Genomic DNA, 18449 nt, shown 5'->3' on the forward strand with positions numbered 1-18449 from the left:
CGCGTATTGGCGCTTGGGGTCGAAACGAGAGAGAAAAAAAAAAGAAAGAGAAAAAAATGTTGTCATAGCGTCTCGCCTCGTACCGTGGCCAGCCAGAAGATTGCTTTGCCCGCTCCATTGCATCAATGATTGTTCAAGTTGAAGCAGAGGCAGAGCAGGCAGGGATGAAGAAGCCTGTTGGATGGGAAGATGGCCCCCAAATTCAATTGCCGTCCGGCGTCACGCCGAGCCCATTCCAAGAATCCCACGGCGCCTACCCCTAGCGTCACGACATTGTCGTCGTCCTATCACCGCATTTTACAAAAGAAAAAGAAGACGACGACAATGGGATTGTTCCGTGCCAACGACCAGACTCAAAAGCTGAGGCGGTAATTCTATGGTTTCAGTCGTCAGATGGACTTCAGGCGGCAATGGTCAGTTGAGCTGCAACCTCGCGAGGTGAGGTGGTGGCACGCACTGCTTACGAGACATGAGACATGATGTGCGAACGAACACCTGCATGTACAAACGATTCGCCTCAGGATGGTTGGCTGGGACAGGCTACCGACTGCATGGTAGCGGATGCCATCCATCAATCATCACAAGTCTTCTTGTCTGGTGAACCGCAGTGCTTGGCGCGGGTAAGCGGGCTCGGCAAATGCCGTTTCTTTAGCCAACAGGAGACGCACGGGAAACGATAAGCCCCATCAACGGCACACGTACGGATATTTTTGGAAGGTAAAACACCGACGGACGGAAGCATGACCACAAGTACTTCGTGCGTACGACATGGTTGAGTCCCGCCGAGTTCGAATGCGAATGATGAAAGTCATTTTCGATTCAGCCACCCGCCCGTGGTCGCTGTGGTCCAGGTCGCCCTGTGTAAACGCCACCAAATTGTGCTCATGTGAGGGTCAGACCCGACAGTCTGGTACCATCTTACCCATCCTTGCACGGAGTGCAGCATGGGTGGAACCACATGCTTGCCCCCGGGATTTCGATGTCTGACTGGTCTCAAAGGGATACGAGTACAAAAGCAATGGTTCATACCTTGTCGGCTCCTCGGTCTGGCCCTGGTTCCGAGACTGCGTTGAGTACGTTGTACGATGGCCGGATGCCTCCCTTGGGGGGTTGGTTATTCCACGAAACGGGGCATCCGCTCGTCCAGTCCCGAACAATGATCAGCTCAGCCCGGTTCCTCCGGGCTTCCTGCTTGTCGCTCATTTTAATCACAGATGCATAAAAACTGCCAGCTGCGTCTCAGAGTCGCCGCTGTCGGTGGGATTATCCATGAAACCACGATCGGCCTAGGGGAGGCTCTCTCTTGAGGAAAGCTAGCCATCTCGCATGACAGGCAGCTTCCGAGTTGGTGTCCCTCGCGTCGACGCTGAAGAGCTGGCTCACCGCCAAGTTCAGTACATATCCAGCCCTAGACAGTCGATAGGGTTCATCCCCGTAGTCTTTCCAAGTCTAGGCGAGGGAACCTCGGTTCCCGTTGGTGGACGGCTGTAGAATTTGGGTCCCGTTCCAGTCCGTCGGGTCGACCCACCACGGAAGGCCCGGGGGCGGCTGGGAATGAATGGATGAGCGGGTGTTCCGAACAAGGAAGACATGGAACGAAGAGATAGGTAATGGAATCCCTTCATTCACCAGAGGGGAGTCCTGCTTCTGGCGACACGCCGGGCATCAGTACCTTGTACAACGGCAAATATGAATCACCAGTTGGTTGGTGCATCCAGCCCGCTATGGGGCGTTAATTTGCTGATGGCCCGAAAATGTGGGGTTGTTTGGCTTTGCTGAGGTATGGAGGCGTTCGGGCTGCAGGCTGTTGTGCACCTTGCCGCGTCTCGACTTTGTATAGAGTATGCTCGTCAGGGCTTGACTGTTTTTTGAACACCAACGCAGGCAGCTATCGATTACTTCGTGCAGGGGGGCGAGGACCAGGGTCTATGCGTCAACAGCAGCTCTTTGCTCGATTCGGTTGTGTGCAAAGTCTTACTCCGTACGTATGTGGCTATAAAGGCAAGGCATACATAATGCATGCAAGATGCCGTACCACCCTCGCTTCGGAATCCTGGTTCCAGTGCCATGGAAATCGACCGGTAGAAGAAGCGCGTGTTCCGAGACAAAGCCATTGATTGGTGCCTCATTGAACGTATCAGGATAAGGTAGGCTCCTGGGTACCCTTGGTACGAATGTACACGAACACGACGGGTCGACAAGGGGAGGCCCAAGGAAACAATACGTGTAGGACAGAATGTTTATGGGGGAGAGGGAGCGTACCTGGACAAGAAGGGAATAGACCAGGAAAGACAATCAAAGTTGTATGATCGTGGTCTGTTCCGAGATCCCTGCTTCGTTCGAAACAGAATCCTCATGTCCTGGTTTGGTCTGTTCAGGGTAGATGAGACATGCGGACCAGACAGTCTTGTCGGGAGGGTGCACGGCATGTCGTGGTGAGACTATGTAGGTACAACGTACCTGCATTGGTCATTGGTTAACCCACGCCACTCGACTGCAACTCAAGAAACCTGCTGAGTTCCATCGTTTTATCCCCTGCGCCCCCGCGTCCACGCATCAGCAGCAAGACCTTAGCATGTGTCTTTACTCCGCCGTGGACCCTTATGATGTACTGCACTGTACTGCACTGTATGCACTGTCATGTGGGACGTAATTAAGCCAGGCTGCCAGATGCATCTGTCCTCAGGACTGGTGGAAGTTACGGATACTTGAGGCAGGTCAGCACCTAAAGTTACGCCAAGTTGGGGTGTCAAGAACCCAGGTATCCGGATCAAGCCCAAGACGACGCCGTTGCGTACCTTATCATGGCTTGGGCCGGCATGAGTGGCTGGGACGCCGTTTTTCGGAGGCTGATTCTTCGGGATGTTGCGTGATGGTGTGTGTCCGCCGTCACCTTACCAGGCGTGCTAATATGTATGTCGAGAGCGAGAAAAAGATGGAGAAGATGCGGACAATACGACGGAGTGGGTATGTCGGGAACAAGGTTCGGAGCAAAGGATGACAGGAGACGGAATGGCCATTTTGCAGTGACGTGTACAATGGGGTCGAAGAAGTCGACAACGTCGTCTTAATTGCGATGGCCATTGCAGTGACTCCGGATGGGCGATGGTATCGGCGACAAGTAAGGTAAGGTACTCTAACAACCCACACCAAGAGCCAGGGATGCTCCTACCCCTACATCACTCTCCCTCTACCAGAAAGTACCTTAGGCAGGGAAGGAACTACCTAGGTACCTTAATTACCAAGACAGTAAGGGACTATGGTACTTAAGGTAGGTAGGTAAGGTAATAAGAACTTCATGCTCGTATGTGCGAGGAAAAGAGGGCAGGTACCTCCCTGGGTAGACGCTGGTGTGCCTACCCCGTGCTCCCAATTCATACTCAGTATCAGAAGGAGACTTCTTCGTCACCCTCCACCGCTCCTACTCTGTCCTTCTTACCTACCTCTACCTCTAGAGCGTCTTAGGAAGCTGACGAAGAAGGAACTTCCCTGCCAAGCCGACATCTTGCTGGTGGGGTGAAGGACCAGGATAGTGGACACGCTAATCACAGGGCGCAGGTGCACCACCTCCAGACCCTCAAGACCCACTTCCCCACTTCCGAATCCCACGGCGTGGATACTTCGTAATTACTTCGTACATGTCCAAGGCAGTGATCCCTCCTTTCTGTAAATTAATTTTCTCCCCTTTTCCAGATTGTGTAGATGGTCGTGTCATCAAAGGCGTGAATGTGAGATGACGGACATTGCATTGTTGTAGGGCCATACCTTACGTATGAAGTATCCCGTACTGCCATCACAAGCTTATCCACTCTCTCGCGTCCTCCCATTTCCTATTTTTTTTTCTCTTCCGCTTCCTCTGTGTTCTTTTCTTCTTCGAGTACCGCCCATAGCATCGGAGAATATCGGAGAATAGCGCTTGAACGAGCGTCGTGGATGGTGCATGAATCGAGCCGAAAGGATACCTTAGAATGTTTGAGGTACTTGAGTAATTACAGATCAGACGTCTGCTGTTTGTGCATGTTCTACGGAGTACGAATATTACCTAGCGCAGCTGTGCTTGTTCAGGCACCACCATCGCTGAGCCCTTCTCCCTCTCCCCACCCCGCTCCCGGGCCGGTAGGCCAGCCAGAAACCATGATCCCAGCTCTACGGGCCTGTGCGATACCTTCATCCAAACACGGCATGACGAACTACCATGCCCAAGTCGCAATCGAGGGAACATTGCCGCGACAATTGACCAGGGACAGACGACCCGGCCGGTCGAAGACGAAACAAGACAAGATTTGGGGGCCACACGGCCTTCAGACACCGAACACACCAGCAGAAGTCCCTACGTTAGAAGTGGGACTGGGTACAGAGTACTGATGACGGAGTATCTGTACTTCGTACTAGGTAAGGTAGTATATGGAGCACGGCATTAATCTTTGGGAGGGGGGGGGGAGGGCTCCAGTCCCGTCGTGTCCCGTGTCGAGCTGATGGTACTAACGTTGTAATTATACCTTACCTTGGTAGTTCTTCGTCGGTCGGGCTGCTCCTGGCGGTCTTAGTATATATGCTTTATTTAATACGACCAATCCCCGGGCTGTGAGTAAGAGGGATGTGAGGCCAATTCGGTCCCAGTCAAAGGCGGCTCCTTCAAGGCCTATTTGTATTGCTTCGTTACGTCGCAGATTTCCCCTTGAACCAGGATAGGACCGGGACGGGAAGCACACCGGCTCGCGCCAACCCCATTTTTCCCCCTTCCCGTTTGGCCGAGTCAGTTTTATCACCACACAATCTCGCCAGTCAAGACAACACTGGGGATGTCAGTTTGGTTGGTCACGTCCTATTCCGGCACGACTCCTTTTCGGAATTCCGCCCGGAACAGCGAGCAGTCACGCAGAAGTCGCATTATCTGCCATTTGGATTCGTCAAACTAGCATCCAAGTGGACTTGTGTCTACCCGCAATCCACCTTGTCGGTCCTTCCGCCAACCACGTACCTTACATTCCTCCCCAGCTGCATCTCCCACATCCACCGCCCAATATCAGCAACCGAAAAGCCCGAAACCAGCAAAGAGGAATTGGGAAGGAGGGGCAGAGCAGAATTGCCTAGGGGGGAGAGGAAAAGGAGGCAAGAAGAAGAAAAAACCACATCTCCATTCCAGCGACCCCATCCCACGAGTCCTCGAGTCGTCTTTGGTTTTTTTTTGTTTTTTTACGCACCGCTTTTCGGTTGATCGCCCCCCCCCCGCGCGCACCGTATCGCCAGTTGTTGAGCACCACCCCCTTGTCTCTTCAACTTTGTTGCGGCGTCCCATCCCACCATTCCTCACTGCCGACGGGAGTGTCCGCTGTCGCATCGGGCCGGGCCAGTTTTCTTCGTTCTTACGGTCTTGTCTTCTCACCAAGCGCTCTCGTCGAATTTTGCAACGCTGCACACCGCTCGCATCCCCCCCAACTTCCCCTTTTTCTTAACCGCTACCACGCCGTCGTCAGGGTCGTCTCCAAACTAGTACACGCCGTTAACGTCCCCTCACATAAACGAGCCAAGAACGCGTGACCGGCATTGTCACCTTCTCCTCTAAGAGACTTGGACTCCTGCCATATCTCTCTCGCCCGCTTTTGTGTGACGCTCCCGACTCGGCCAACGAGAGCGGCCGTGAAGCGGCCAGAACCTACCCAGCAAGCGGCTCAAACACAGTCTTCGGCGAGAAGCGCGAAGGCAACGGTCTTTCCCCAGAAGGTACGTCATTTTAGCTTTCTCCTTCTTTTCCCCAATTTGGGTGGGGGTCCGCACTCGAGTCCCTCTGCTTGTTGTGCATCATCTAGTCTTCTCTCCTCGCTTTGGACAGCCCTTCCTGTGTTGCCCATTTCATACCTCCCACCGTCCCTATCATTGTCCGCTTTTCGCCGCAATATGGCTGCGACTGGGCGGCACAACCAGAACCACAACCACAACCACCGGCACCGAGGTCGAGGCCATAAGCCGATCAGGTGGCGCCCCGTCCGCTTCTCTACCGTCAAGGACCGGACCACCGCGCATGCATGCACATCCCACACGCGCGAGTTCGCACACCCGCATGCACTTGCTCGGATTTCGGGCCAACAACGTCTCGTCTCGTCTCGTCTCGTCACGTCACGCACTTTCTCTTCTCTTCCTGCTTTTGCCTCCTCCCTCCGTCTATCCGCCTTTCCATCTACCCAGATTCGTGTCCTGTTCCCTGCACGCCAGCTCTGCCCTCGAAAGGAGGCAAACAATCTTGTTTTTCACAGGTGCCTGCCACGTCCTCAAGCCCGCTGGACTGTTGGCCGTTTTGGTGATCCTCGCTATTCTTCTGGTCGCATTAGGGCCTCCTCGTTTCGGCGACGTGTCGTGTCTTGTCCCACACTACACCGGCGCAACAGGCGGGAACCAGATGCTTTGCTCATCTCGTGTACCTACCTGTGAGAGTTTGGTCGGTACATGGCACAGAATAGAACTGGTTGCCTTAAGCAGGGAAGAAACCTGCGAGGAAGCATGAAGGGTGGAAGTGTTGTCTTTGGCATAACAACAACAGCAACCACAACAGCCAACAAGTCGAGTGACTTCTCATGTCGAGTCGCTGGCATCACTCATCCAAGTCGGCCGGCCGTCAACATTATACGCCAACCTTGCTTCCTCATGTTATGCTTGTTGGTTGATCGTTACATTCTGCCCATCTCTGCGCCCTTTCTCATCCCTTTTCTTTCTATGCTCCTAATCTGCATATATATATCCTCGACTCCCACGAGCCCTACGCTATCGAGAGGATCCTTTTTTTTAAACTTCTTTTCCCCCTGGTCTATATCGAGAGAACATTTCGCCGAGACTTACCACCCATGGCCCTATTGCCCTTTCTTTTTATTCGACCTGCCACAATTTCTCCGTGCAGCTCCTACGTCCTGCATTGTGCCTTGCTTACCCACCTTTCCACTGGCTCTTTTTATTTGACCCTTCGGAGGCCTTATTCTTGACCTATCTGCATTCACCCTGTCAGTCCACACGATACTAATCGCGACAGACTGAAAGCATATTTCCTTTCACCTTATCTCCCACCTCGTCAGCGGCAATCTGCAGCCTGCCTAGTACCGCTCTCGCCGATCTTGCGCCCAACCTCTGGCCCAATTTGCTTGTCTAGCCGGACCACTCAGACCGAAGGACTGATCCGTGCCGTTTTAGCAACCGACGCTCATCGGTTTCTTGATTGATCCACGTCGGTTTCCCAGCTTCAACGGAGACTCTGGCTTTGACCTTCAAGGAGTTGACCTGGATCCACTGCAAACGCCACGGTTTCTTCTGCCCCATACCGTCTCTTGGCAAGCATGTCTCTTAACGGGTAGGCTTTGGGATATCCTGATCACGACGATGCCCCGCGCGTTTCTCAAGCCACAAATCACTGACGGATTTTTCCTCTTTTTCTTTTCTTTTTCGTTTAGCGGAACCCCTGGCACATCAGTCAGCAGCTACATGGAAAATAGCCGTTCCTATGGCTCCTACCGTCGCGGCCGGTACATGTTTCCTATCGATGAGGTGGGTACTCCACGCGACAGCCCCTGATGTGAGCCCACGCTCAAACCTTTACGTGTGAGACAGGAAGAAAAAGACAGGCTGGATATGTTCCACAAGCTCTTGACTCTGGCGCGCAACAACCGCTACTGGGACGCCCCTCTACCGGAACGTGCCCGGGTGCTCGACCTCGGCACGGGCACGGGCATATGGGCCATTGATGTTTCCGAGTAAGACTCCTAAGCCTTCTGACGAGTGCCGAAAAACAGTGGCAGCTAATGGTTTTGGACACAGTCGTCTCTGGAAGGGCCCGAACAACCATGGCCTCGTCCACGGTCTCGACCTGTCCTTTATCCAACCACCCGAGTAAGTTTGGGAATGCGAATTGTTCTGCCCTTGCCTCGCATTTGTTATTTTGCTTGTACGACAATGTGCTCATCGAATAACCTGACTGTCCAGTGTTCCGTCCTCCGTCTCGTTTATGCAAGCCGACATTGAAGAGCCCTGGCCCGTGCATGAGATGGATTACGATTTGATTCACATTCAGATGCTGCTTGGTTCCATCAGGGATTGGACCGATCTATACAGGAAGTGTTACAGGCAAGAACATTTCCCCGCTTTTCCTTTCTTTCCCTTTTTTTTTTTGTCCCTATTTTTTTTTTCTTTCTTCCCCCGTTCGAGTAGACCCCAACCTCTAACTCGCATACAGGCACATCCGACCGGGGGGTTTCCTCGAGCATATCGAGGTGGAATGGCAGTTTCGGACGGACGATAACAGTCTGAGTCCAGACTCGTGTCTTGTTACCTGGAGCGACGCTCTGCACCGCGCTATGAGAACGGCCGGGGTACCTCTGGATGTCAACGAGCGGACGAAAAGCGAGCTTCGAGCCATAGGCTTCACGGACGTTACCGAGACCATCATACAGCTACCCATCAACCCCTGGACCCACGAGCGACGACAGCGCGAACTTGGCCGCTGGTTCAACCTTGCCCTCACTCATTCGATCGATGCGCTAAGCCTAGCACCTTTGACGAGGGTGGAACGTTGGCCCGCGGACAAGGTCTTCTCACTATCCGCCGAGGTCAAGCGAAAACTCTGCGATCTCAGAACGCATGCCTATTGCAGACTGTGAGTACCTTCTGAGTTCCCTCTCATCCGAGCTGCACGTTGAGAGCGTGGCTGCTGATTCGTGCGCCCCCTAGATATATCTGGACGGCGAGAAAACCTAGCCAATGATGCGGGAGATAACGCGTGAAATTCACCCTGCACCCGATGCGACACTACCTATATTCCCCCCTCCATCTCGACGTGCTACGAGCTTTCTTCCCCACAGAATTTTCAGTCTTGCTCCCCCTCCCTTCTTAGCGAGTCTCGTGTGTTGATGGACGGCTGCCGGCACCCGTTCGCCGCGAAGCCCATCTCCCCCCGGTTAGAGCTAGGGAACAGTCCATTTGAAGCGCATCATGATGCTCTGGATTCCTCGGAAACTAGCACGAATTGATTGGTTTATGCTAGCAAATTGTGTTCTACCGTTACCACAGTCGTCATCGCTGCTACCATTGACCAACCGCTGCATTATTGCCGATTTTCTTGTCTCTCTCATCATTCCTCCACAGCCCCATAACGGCTGTTCGCACGTCCAAATCAGCGACCGGAGCGGTCATATTATACCAGCCAGTTCAGTTTTAGCCCTTGGGGGGGGGGCGACGAGGATATGGAGCATGGTCGTGTCTGACAAGGATGAGACGGATGGAAGGACAAGGGATATGTTAGGGAATGCAGAATGCACGATCAACGAGTCGTATCTCGCACAAGCTCCTGGCTGGCAAAGGGCCAATCCACACTGTTCTGCCCCTTCTCTACAACATGATAATCACCTCTGCGGTTTAACTTGTTATTCCCGCCACTCTTTTCCTTTCCTTTCGAGCTAGGACTTTGCTCTTGCCCTTCTCGAATGGTTTGGTCTTGGTTTCGCGCGACGTCGGAATGGTGAATCCCAGGAACCGCGGCTCTTGAGACTGCGCGGCCCCCACTCGGCCGCCGATGTCCGGCCCAAGACGCAACCGAACAACTCGTGATGTCCAGTAGATTTCTTAGATTTCCCTCGTCCTTATTGGCTGGGGCGCCTATCCCGGGGTTGGTGTGAGTTTGTGCTGATTCCATGTTAACTAGAGGTAACGAAGGTAGTCTAGCATTAGCAATCGGCTCGGCACTCCGGACCTGATCGCATTCCCCCAGTCGAGCCAAGTGGCGCAACATGATACTCGCACATCGCCCACAGTTTCTCCGACGGTGAATCGGCGGGGATGTTTGTTGAGATGCGCGACTGTGAAACCGTGCAGCTGTTTGCTTTATCCTTCATTCATCACACCCTAGGCCTTCGCCCTTATTCGCATGCACTGATCGGTTCTTCAGTGTTTCGAGTTGGGCCGGGTAGATGGCCGGGACGTCTGTTTGCTTTTATAGCATTTGAAGCGACCAGCGGTGGCCCAAAAGACGACCGTCCGGACGACGCCCCTCCCCAAGAAGGCATTGCATGCCTCTCTGTGCCGTCTTTTCGTTTCGACCTCCACTCAATATAGCAAGACGAGTGGCCTGCTCTGGCTTAGGCGCCCAGTCACCGAACCTCGGTCACCGTCCGTCACCCCCCAAGTCTGCAACAGACCCCTATGTTCCTGTCCTCTTTGAGAACTTCTATCAGCGTCCTTCCCTGATCGCCTGCGTCAGGTATCAACCCTGCAAAAGGAAAAGGCAGCGACTCAAAGGGCAGGTATGAGTCCTCTCTAAGGGATAGCCCGTATATAATATGCATCTCAGATGGTTCGGTAGTCGCCATCGGGGCGCCCCTCGCCTCTGCCTTCCTCTTCCGCATCCATCCCACTCCGCGCACGAAAGAACCCACGCTGCGGCCAGCCCCGGGGCCAGTCGATCATGGGACCTCCCATGTCTGTCCGGCTCTCGTGGGGCATCGCCGCGCGCCCTATGCCGTGTCTCCGCTCCCCCAAGCGCGCTCTTAGCATTTTCCCTGCTCGCTCCCCGCCCTTTGGTTTTTTCTTTTTCTTTTTTTTTTATCTTTTCTGGGCCCAAGTCACCGCCTTTTCCGCGGAGCTTTTCCCGCGACATTAACCCTTCTTGTCTTTGGATGCAACTCATACGGCATGCATAATGGCTACTGCTTGTCTAGTCTCTTGGCACAGGACTGGTGTCCTCGGGGTTCATCAGCGGGCTTGTTGAACTTTTTCCCGAATCTTGCCCATGGTGTTTATTTCACCAGTAAGGGTGGAAGTAAGCATAGTTCTCGGACAGGCCTCGATCGAGCGAGTGAGTAGATAAAATGGGAGAAGCAAAGGCGAGAGCAGCGTTGATCGAGTCGGGTCTTGTTCGAACTTCAAAAGACCACCCGTCGATAAGGGTTTGTGAACAACAGCCGCCTCTTCCCCCCCTCCTCACCCCGCAATTTGAGTTGTTCTGTCCTAGGAGGAGGTGCGACAGCTGGATAGAACTCGTTCCTCCACGTATTCTCCAAACTCAGATCCCAGCTGCAAGAACAGGTGGCATTGCAGCCGGGACATGAACAAGGGGCAGGGATTTGAGAGCAGGTTAACCAGATGGAAGACTGGGGGGTTTTTTTTTTTTTTGCGCGCACTTCCCCTTTGCGTTCTTCTGAGAGAGTTGGCGCCAACGTTCTTGGGGGAAGGTCGGCCTCGGGACGAGGGAACGAGGGGACGCGAGGGAAAAGGGGTGGTGACCACGTCAACATGCCTGCCTGAGATGGATGACCTCGAGAGTAATGTCCTCCTCCTCTTCTGTGATTCACATCGCTAGCGGCCTGGGATTACTGCGCGGTGCGTTGGCCGGGCAGATTCGACGAGATGGTTGTCGTCGGGTTGCCATGCTCTTCTTCTTTAGGCCTCGAGGCCACCCACTATTTGTGAAGGTTAGGCACAGGGGGGGATCATATGGCCCGGGGAGGATTGTTTCTTGGGGTGTGAGTTGTTATTCGTAAAACTTCCGTGAGATCAACGTTATCGTCCCCCGCGCGATCTCTCTCTATTTCTTTTTCATTTTATTGTGGGACAATGCAAGGCCGTACGTAGGGTTGCTCGTTCTGCTGTATGGGGTAGGTCGCAGCGTGTGCGGCCAAGGGGGTGGCACTTGTGCGTGGCGTGGCGTGAATGTGTCGTGTTGGTGTTGCCGTCTTCTTCTTCTTCTTCTTTCCAACAGCGCTTTGATAACAAAACAGAACAAACCGCGTTTTCAGCCCGGCTGTTCTAGTCCACTTGCTTTGCCTATCGTATGCGGGACTGCGGCGTTTTGTTTTTGTTTTGTTTTTCTTTTTTGTTGTGCCCCTGACGTGTCTGCTCCCAGAGTCTCGCACTCGTCGAGGCCATCAGTCGGGATGACGACGAAACTGCTGCGATGCGAAAGAACCGCCAGGCTTCGGGCTTTGTCCTCCGTTATGTGGAATTCTATGTTATCAGTTCAGCCAAGACTTGGTTGCAAAAAATCGGGGAAGATGGAGAGACTATGGGGGAAATTCCTTGGTCAATTGATCCTACACAAGGCAGGGAGATCCCGCAGCAGAACCGCAGGGCATGGTGCTGATGTACAGAGTTTACAAAAGAAAAGAAAAAAATAATAAGATGATGCGAGAAGATACAGCGCAAGCGAGGAGGCCATAGACTGGTAGGACACCACCAGACCAAACTCGGCCTCCGCTCCCCGGACTTCCCCTCATGGCTGGTTCTCGGCCCCGAGTGATTCGTTTCCGCCCTCTTTGCGATCAAGCAAGGGACAGAGACTCTGACGTTCTTCCAACCTCCCCACAATGACGCGCGTAATGCCGAGATTTATTCCCCTAACCTCGATCCCGAGGTTAATCTTTGTCTATAAGGTTTTGCTGATCCTTGTCGAAGAGAAAGAGAAAACAGGAAGGCGCCGTCATCAAACATCGAAACCCGTTTGTTTCAACCTTTCTCTCTCTCCCTTGCCACGTCCCCGGTTGCAGAGACACGTTTCTTGCTTGTTATGTTCAGGTTGCGAAGAGGAAAGGAAAACATTTAGTGGTGGGCGGCAGCAGCAGGGGCCTCGCCGTGGTAGCCGACGATCTTGAAGCGGCCGATCATCTCGCCGATGGTGAAGAAGCCGAGGCACTCGGCCAGGACGACGCCGCCGGCGAGGATGGCGGCCCTGTCGAGGCCGCGGAGGCGCTGGGCGGCGGTGCCGGGCCGGGAGGCGGCGGAGCTGGCCGTCTGGGAGGCGGAGGCCAGGAGGGCGCCGGGGTTCTTGGCGGATTGGAGGGCCTTTTGGAAGTAAGCCTGGAAGGTCTCGATTGATCTTTTTTTCCGTCCGACGGGGGTTGAAGAAAGACGGGTCTGATTAGCCTTTTTTTTCGGAAGGTCATTTTTCGCCCGAGGGACGATTGCTCTCGAAGGGCCGCGCAAGGGATGAGCAACTTACGGAGGAGTCATCTTCTGGTTGCGGACGACAATCTTGGATACTTCGAGGGCGACCTTGGCGTAGTAGACGACGAAGGGGATGTCCTCTGCAATTCATTCGTTACCGTCAGTATTTCCGTCTTTCAACTCGAGGCCCGCTTTCCAAATACTCCTCCCCCATCATCTTTTTTTGTTCCTGCGCCCAGGGAGACTGCGGGAACGGGGGAGTCGCGAGACAAGATTCGCCGATCAATTGCAAAGCGGACATACTCTCAACAAAGCGAATGACCTTGCCGGTCCGGCCGCCGACCTTGTTCAAGGCGCCGGCGACACCCTTGGCAGCGCCAACGATGGCAGGGCCGGCAGAGCTGGTGACGCGGCTGAGGCCCTGCGACGCCTTGGTGGCGGTCTCCTTGGCGGCCTCTGTCGCCTTCTGGGCGCTGGTCGATTCGAAGCGGGCGGCGGATCGGGCGGAGACGCGAGCGGTCCTGAAGGAGGTCCGCATCAACGGACGGGCGATGACGGCGGACATGGTTGTGTTTGTTTGGTGTTTGGTGTTTGATGGGTGGTGGGTGGTGGCTTTGGAAGCCGGCCGGGTCTACTCGGAATGGTTCGGTGGGAGGTAGAGGTCGGGGGCTCCGAGATGCGGGATGGAGTAGTCGGTGGCAGCCAATGGACGGGTATTGAGGCGGGAAAAGAGTGTGTTGGGTTGTCGAAGTGATGAAGTGAGGTGATGTGAAAAAAAAGAGGCTCGGAAGATTTCGCGAGCCCGGCCGGAGAGAGAGAAGGCCGCGCTAAACTGATTTGGGAATGGCCAATGAGGGAGAGTCAATTGGTGCCACTTTGTAACGATAAAGCGATCTGCTTAAGTAATCCATGAGACTGGGTTTGACCTCGGCTTTAGGTAAAGTACCTGTATTTCAATTTGTTTCACCGAAGCTTTGACGCCTTCAAGATCCCAGTGGAGCTACAGAATACAGATGCATCATTGTATAGTACAACAGTCACACGCCGCTATACGCATGGAGGTATGTATTTATATCCAGAAAGCCGTTAAATCATGACGAGCCATTGGTAAAAGTTAGGCTCTACAAGACGTAATAACATGGCAAGAAAGAAAAGAAAAGAAAAAAAAAGAAGAAATAAGAGGAGAAATGCCCTGTCCCCTTATCCGCATCCTCTCGCCTCCGATCCTCCTCAATCCAAACTTTGAATCTGAACCTTGATGGCACCAGTCTTGGGGTCCTTGGCGGTTTCAAAGGCCTTCAGGGCGTCTTCGAGCTTGAAGCGGTGGGTGACGAGCTTGCTGAGATCGACGACGCCGCTCTCGACCAGACGGATGGCGCGGGGCCAGGTGTTGCAGTACCGGTACTGCAGCTGGATATCGACCTCGCGGACGCTGGCGCGCATGAAGGGGATGTTGATCTCGTTCCGGCCGACGCCGATGATGAAGACTTTACCGCCGAACTTGGCGGCCCAGATGGCGGCGGCGATGCTGCTCTCGACGCCGGTGCACTCGAGGGCGACGGCGGGCTCGACGCCGCCGAAGGCGTCCCTCACGATGGCGGCGGCCTCGTCCTCGGCGGACCGGCGCTCGACCTTGTGGGTGACGACGGAGGGGCAGAGCTCCTTGGCGAAGGCGAGGCGGCCGTCGTCGATGTCGGTGATGACGAGCGGGCAGGCGCCGGCGGCGCGGCAGCAGAGCAGGGTGATGAGGCCGATGGGCCCGGCGCCGCAGATCAGGACCGGGTCGCCGAGGCGCACGTCGGCGCGCTGCATGCCGGCGAGGGCCACGCTCAGGGGCTCGAGCAGGGCGCCGTCCTCGTAGGACATGGACCCGATCTTGTGGCACCACACGGCCGGGTGGTTGACGTAGCGGCGCAGGAGGCCCGGGACGGGCGGGGTGGAGAGGAACTGGACGCGCTCGCAGCCGTTGTAGCGGCCGGTCAGGCAGGGTTCGCAGGCGTTGCAGATGACGTTGGGCTCGATGGCCACGCGGTCGCCGACTTTGAGGTGGTCGACGCTCGGGTGCACGGCAATGACCTCGCCGGCCGACTCGTGGCCGAGGATGTGGTCGCCGTCGACGACCATGGGGCCGATGCAGCCATGGCTCCAGAAGTGGATGTCGGAGCTGGGGAGGAAGTGGTTAGTTTGTCTTTCTCGCGATTTCCTTCTTTTTTTAAAAATAAATAAATAAATAAAAAAGAGAGAGAGGAAAGCAACAGAAACAGAGACAGAAAAGGAGTAAAAGTAAATACAAAGGGGAAAAAGTGATTAGCAAAGACACAAGACATACCCGCAGATACCGGTGCTTCGGACAGCTACAGCCACCTCGCCCTCCTTGAGCGACTCGCCAGACTGCACCTGCTCCAAGGTAGGCTCGGCCTCGTTGATCCACAGGTCATGCTTGGGGTTAGTGAAGACGCCGATGTTGGCCTTGGAGGGCTTCGCGGAGCCGTTGACGGGGTGGTCGCTCTTGGCTCCGTTTGTGATATCCGGCGCGGCCATGATGAGCAGCTAGCTAGCAGAGCAGCAATGCCGGAGAATTAATCCCTTTTTTTTTTCTTTTCTTTTTTTTTGTCCCCCTTTCTTCCTTCTTGACCCTTGCTTCTTTTTCTTTTCCTGTCCCCCTTTTGAATGCCCCCGCGACGCAGATTAGAATGTATGACGATTTTTGGCGAAATAACTATGACAAAGCACGTCCCGACTTTGGATAGCGAATCGTAAAGAGATGGAGGGGAGGGGATGTTTTTCGCAACGGTGATCGGCAGCAGGCGGGCGGGGGAGTTGAAATACGAAGAATGGAAAAGTGACGGCTGCGACTGCGCCTGCGACGGCAACACGAGTTCGACGCAGTTAATAACCTTGACAGGCTTGACAAAGCAATCAGTCGACGGTAAAGGGATATATAATAAGGAGAGGGTGTTTATTAGTATCCTTTTCGAGGGGTAATTAGATGCGGCTATGACCATATTATATTATTGCGAAGATGGCATTCTTTTTCTTTCTCCTCTTCCCTTCCCCCCCCACCGTCGGGATCATTCTTCGGAAAAGGGAAGACCCCACATAGCGAAGTATGTATTACTGACCCCAATGGACGGGTTCACTTTCTTTCTTTTCGTTCTTATTTTTCGTTGTTGCTTTTTGCGGTTCCGGTTCGTCTGCCCACTGGTTGGATAGCCTGTAAGACGCCAGTACGACGGCCGGAAAGCTCATATGGGGGTTGCGGTGGGGTCCGCTTCCCAAATCGAAGTAAACGGTTGGATGGGTGGGAAGCCACTCGGCCACTGTCAGGCCGACGCCCACCACCGTCTCCCGCGCCAATCACGTCCCGTGTTTGTGACCTTTTCCTTCGATCCGCTCCGAGAAACCCCCGGTCAAAACCCCCGGTCAAAACGTCCTTGAAAGTCGATAGTCACCGGCCCGTGGGGACCCCTGGACCCGCGTCATTTTGCCGGTTGTGATCACTGTGATCATATGCTACGGATATGGCTACCTTAGGTATGGGGATCGGACGTTTTTACACTAGTTCTCGCATTCGCTTTGTGATGCTTGTAGCGGTCCAGTCGCTGGTCGAGGGACAAGCAGCCGTCCCTGGTAGTGAAGTTTTATAAACCGGGAGTTCCTTTCTATGGGGAACCTAAGCGATAGCGGCTGTTACCCAGTCTCCGGCACTTCGTTTTGAGGTTTGAAACCTGCGCGGTGGGTTCTTTTCTTGGATATACCTACATGCAGTAAGTAGTGAGGAGTGAGTAGTCAGATGAACGGAGTAGCATAATTATTAGTTTCGCCTCGTTGACGCGTGCCTCTCAACTTTCAATAAGTAGATATATTCCCAAAGACCACCAATATCAGTTGTCAGTCACCCCTTGTTACCTTGGCGATCAACAGAACAGTACAGATACTCAAGATAAACAAACTTGTTTCTTTTTTCCTTTTGTGTCGTCAAATACCTAGACTTAGCTCCATAGGTTACTTGATTAGTTCGAAGTATTGGGTTTGGTTCTGGCTAGAACCTAGACGTTGACGGAACTTGCACTCGGATGTTTCCATGAAAAAGGCCAAGCTTCTCCCACATAATCCCATGTCATATAGGTAGGTAAGGTAGATAGGTACTCTGTCACTGTGACCTCTGGCGTCTTCTGTACGTTGTACTTTGTACACCGAAGGGGTGATAAGCCGGCTAAATTCCCCCAACATGGCACGTGCACTGAAACGGCACCGGCAAACGGAAAAACCCCCTTCCTTTGGGTCGGCGTTTAAACCGCCATCACCCTTGAACTGAGCCACCAAAACTCTCATCTTATAATGCATCACATGTAATGAGCTCTATACCCCGTATGTACCAGCTCTTCGCGGTTCACCATCCATATATGCTGTCTAAACAACTCAACATATCCGATTTGATATCTTCATCGAATTCCTAAACCTTCGCTCTCTTCGCTCTCTTCGCTCTCGACAACCCAAAAGCCCACAATCGCAGTTTGTCTGGTTGATATTCTGATTGCTGGGAAATTCAATTCAACCCCACATGCTCCCACGTGTTCCAGGCTACACGGATCGCCGTGCTTCCATGCCGGATTAAACAGTGACGGACCGTAGCCATCACTGTTCCCTAAAAGGCAGCTATCAAGAATTCGAAGAAAGGTTTGGGTTAAATCTGCGTTTCTTACATCATCATAAACATGGCAGCTAACGAGAGGGATGAAGAGAAGATGAAGCGAGAGATGTCGATGTCTCTGGAATAGGTACTTGTTGCGATTCATAGAAGTTGTGGCCATGACTTTGTTATCGCAAAGATCATCAGCCACTCGGGGTGGGGACTGCGTGGTTGTCGTTCAAGGGTTCGGTGGCTTGTGGCTCCCGGTGGGTGGCTGCCAACCCTGCCGATGCCGACAAGGATAGGGGACTTTTTGCTTTTTGCTTTGCTTGTTGCTTGTTCCCAACCCCGACCCCGACCCCGACCCCGAACGAAACGGTCAACCACACCTGAATGGTGCTTCCCAACTCGACACTGCAGCTGCAAACCGCGTCATCCCCTCCGCAACTGTGCCATACCGACAGTCCACGATTTTCCCAAAGGCTCGAAACCCATACCCCGTCAACGCCAACGAGAAAACTCCCCGTCCCTTAGCAACGTCCCCGTTATCCGTGCCCGATCTTGACCCATCCAGCGTGCCTGCCCGCGTGCCAACCCCCCGTCGTCGCCCAGCGAGTTCTCGCCATCGCCCTCAATGCCGCTTTTCCTCTCGACAACCCGAAACCCCCACGGCATGTAAAAGAAAGCTGCCCTAGCACTACCGACAGCGAGACAAACAGAGCGTCGGGGGCCGAGGTCCCCTCTTTTGGGAGAAGCTCCAAAAGGAGCCCAACCACCCTAAATATACGAAAAGAAAACAAACCAAGAGAAAGAAGAAGAAGAAGAAGAAGAAGAAGAAGAAGAAGAAGAAGAAGAAGAAGAAGAAGAAGAAGAAGAAGAAGAAGAAGAAGAAGAAGAAGAAGAA

At 53.7% G+C, this 18449-nt stretch overlaps 6 protein-coding genes across 6 annotated transcripts; 3 read left to right on the forward strand and 3 right to left on the reverse strand.

Annotated features, from left to right (window-relative positions):
• Positions 1-324: 324 nt before the first annotated feature.
• On the forward strand, positions 325-7324 carry SODALDRAFT_377615 (hypothetical protein; the record flags this gene model as incomplete). Its single annotated transcript, XM_028614922.1, has 29 exons — positions 325-368; positions 405-438; positions 522-620; positions 653-698; positions 778-851; positions 898-948; positions 1000-1257; positions 1334-1394; positions 1633-1704; positions 1781-1809; positions 1885-1962; positions 2086-2134; positions 2231-2418; positions 2507-2628; positions 2762-2869; positions 2902-2967; positions 3028-3108; positions 3161-3200; positions 3385-3428; positions 3498-3623; positions 3721-3728; positions 4066-4351; positions 4621-5180; positions 5259-5493; positions 5528-5724; positions 5811-6436; positions 6539-6653; positions 7065-7132; positions 7180-7324. Coding segments are annotated over 29 exons (3909 nt in total), but the record flags the coding sequence as incomplete, so codon positions are not given.
• Positions 7325-7365: 41 nt separating this feature from the next.
• On the forward strand, positions 7366-8639 carry SODALDRAFT_274781 (S-adenosyl-L-methionine-dependent methyltransferase; the record flags this gene model as incomplete). Its single annotated transcript, XM_028607954.1, has 5 exons — positions 7366-7530; positions 7594-7736; positions 7801-7872; positions 7966-8097; positions 8216-8639. The coding sequence occupies 5 exons, from the start codon at positions 7366-7368 to the stop codon at positions 8637-8639; spliced, it is 936 nt and encodes a 311-aa protein (XP_028467495.1).
• Positions 8640-8805: 166 nt separating this feature from the next.
• Positions 8806-9653, forward strand: SODALDRAFT_135717 (hypothetical protein). Its single transcript, XM_028606744.1, has one exon. It carries the CDS (start codon positions 8971-8973, stop codon positions 9436-9438), a length of 468 nt encoding a protein of 155 aa, XP_028467496.1. The 5' UTR covers positions 8806-8970; the 3' UTR covers positions 9439-9653.
• A 2914-nt stretch (positions 9654-12567) lies between these two features.
• SODALDRAFT_358100 (hypothetical protein) lies at positions 12568-13477 on the reverse strand (the record flags this gene model as incomplete). Its single annotated transcript, XM_028614068.1, has 3 exons — positions 12568-12844; positions 12968-13052; positions 13216-13477. The coding sequence occupies 3 exons, from the start codon at positions 13475-13477 to the stop codon at positions 12568-12570; spliced, it is 624 nt and encodes a 207-aa protein (XP_028467497.1).
• A 411-nt stretch (positions 13478-13888) lies between these two features.
• On the reverse strand, positions 13889-15918 carry SODALDRAFT_331793 (sorbitol dehydrogenase). Its single transcript, XM_028611546.1, has 2 exons — positions 15242-15918; positions 13889-15076 (listed from the first exon to the last, which is right to left on the reverse strand). The coding sequence occupies exons 1-2, from the start codon at positions 15451-15453 to the stop codon at positions 14143-14145; spliced, it is 1146 nt and encodes a 381-aa protein (XP_028467498.1). The 5' UTR covers positions 15454-15918; the 3' UTR covers positions 13889-14142.
• Positions 15919-17259: 1341 nt separating this feature from the next.
• On the reverse strand, positions 17260-17886 carry SODALDRAFT_135779 (hypothetical protein). The gene has a single exon (XM_028606745.1). It carries the CDS (start codon positions 17724-17726, stop codon positions 17358-17360), a length of 369 nt encoding a protein of 122 aa, XP_028467499.1. The 5' UTR covers positions 17727-17886; the 3' UTR covers positions 17260-17357.
• Between the last annotated feature and the right edge of the window lie 563 nt (positions 17887-18449).

Source organism: Sodiomyces alkalinus, assembly GCF_003711515.1.
Source record: "Sodiomyces alkalinus F11 unplaced genomic scaffold SODALscaffold_3, whole genome shotgun sequence".
Classification (NCBI taxonomy): domain Eukaryota; kingdom Fungi; phylum Ascomycota; class Sordariomycetes; order Glomerellales; family Plectosphaerellaceae; genus Sodiomyces; species Sodiomyces alkalinus.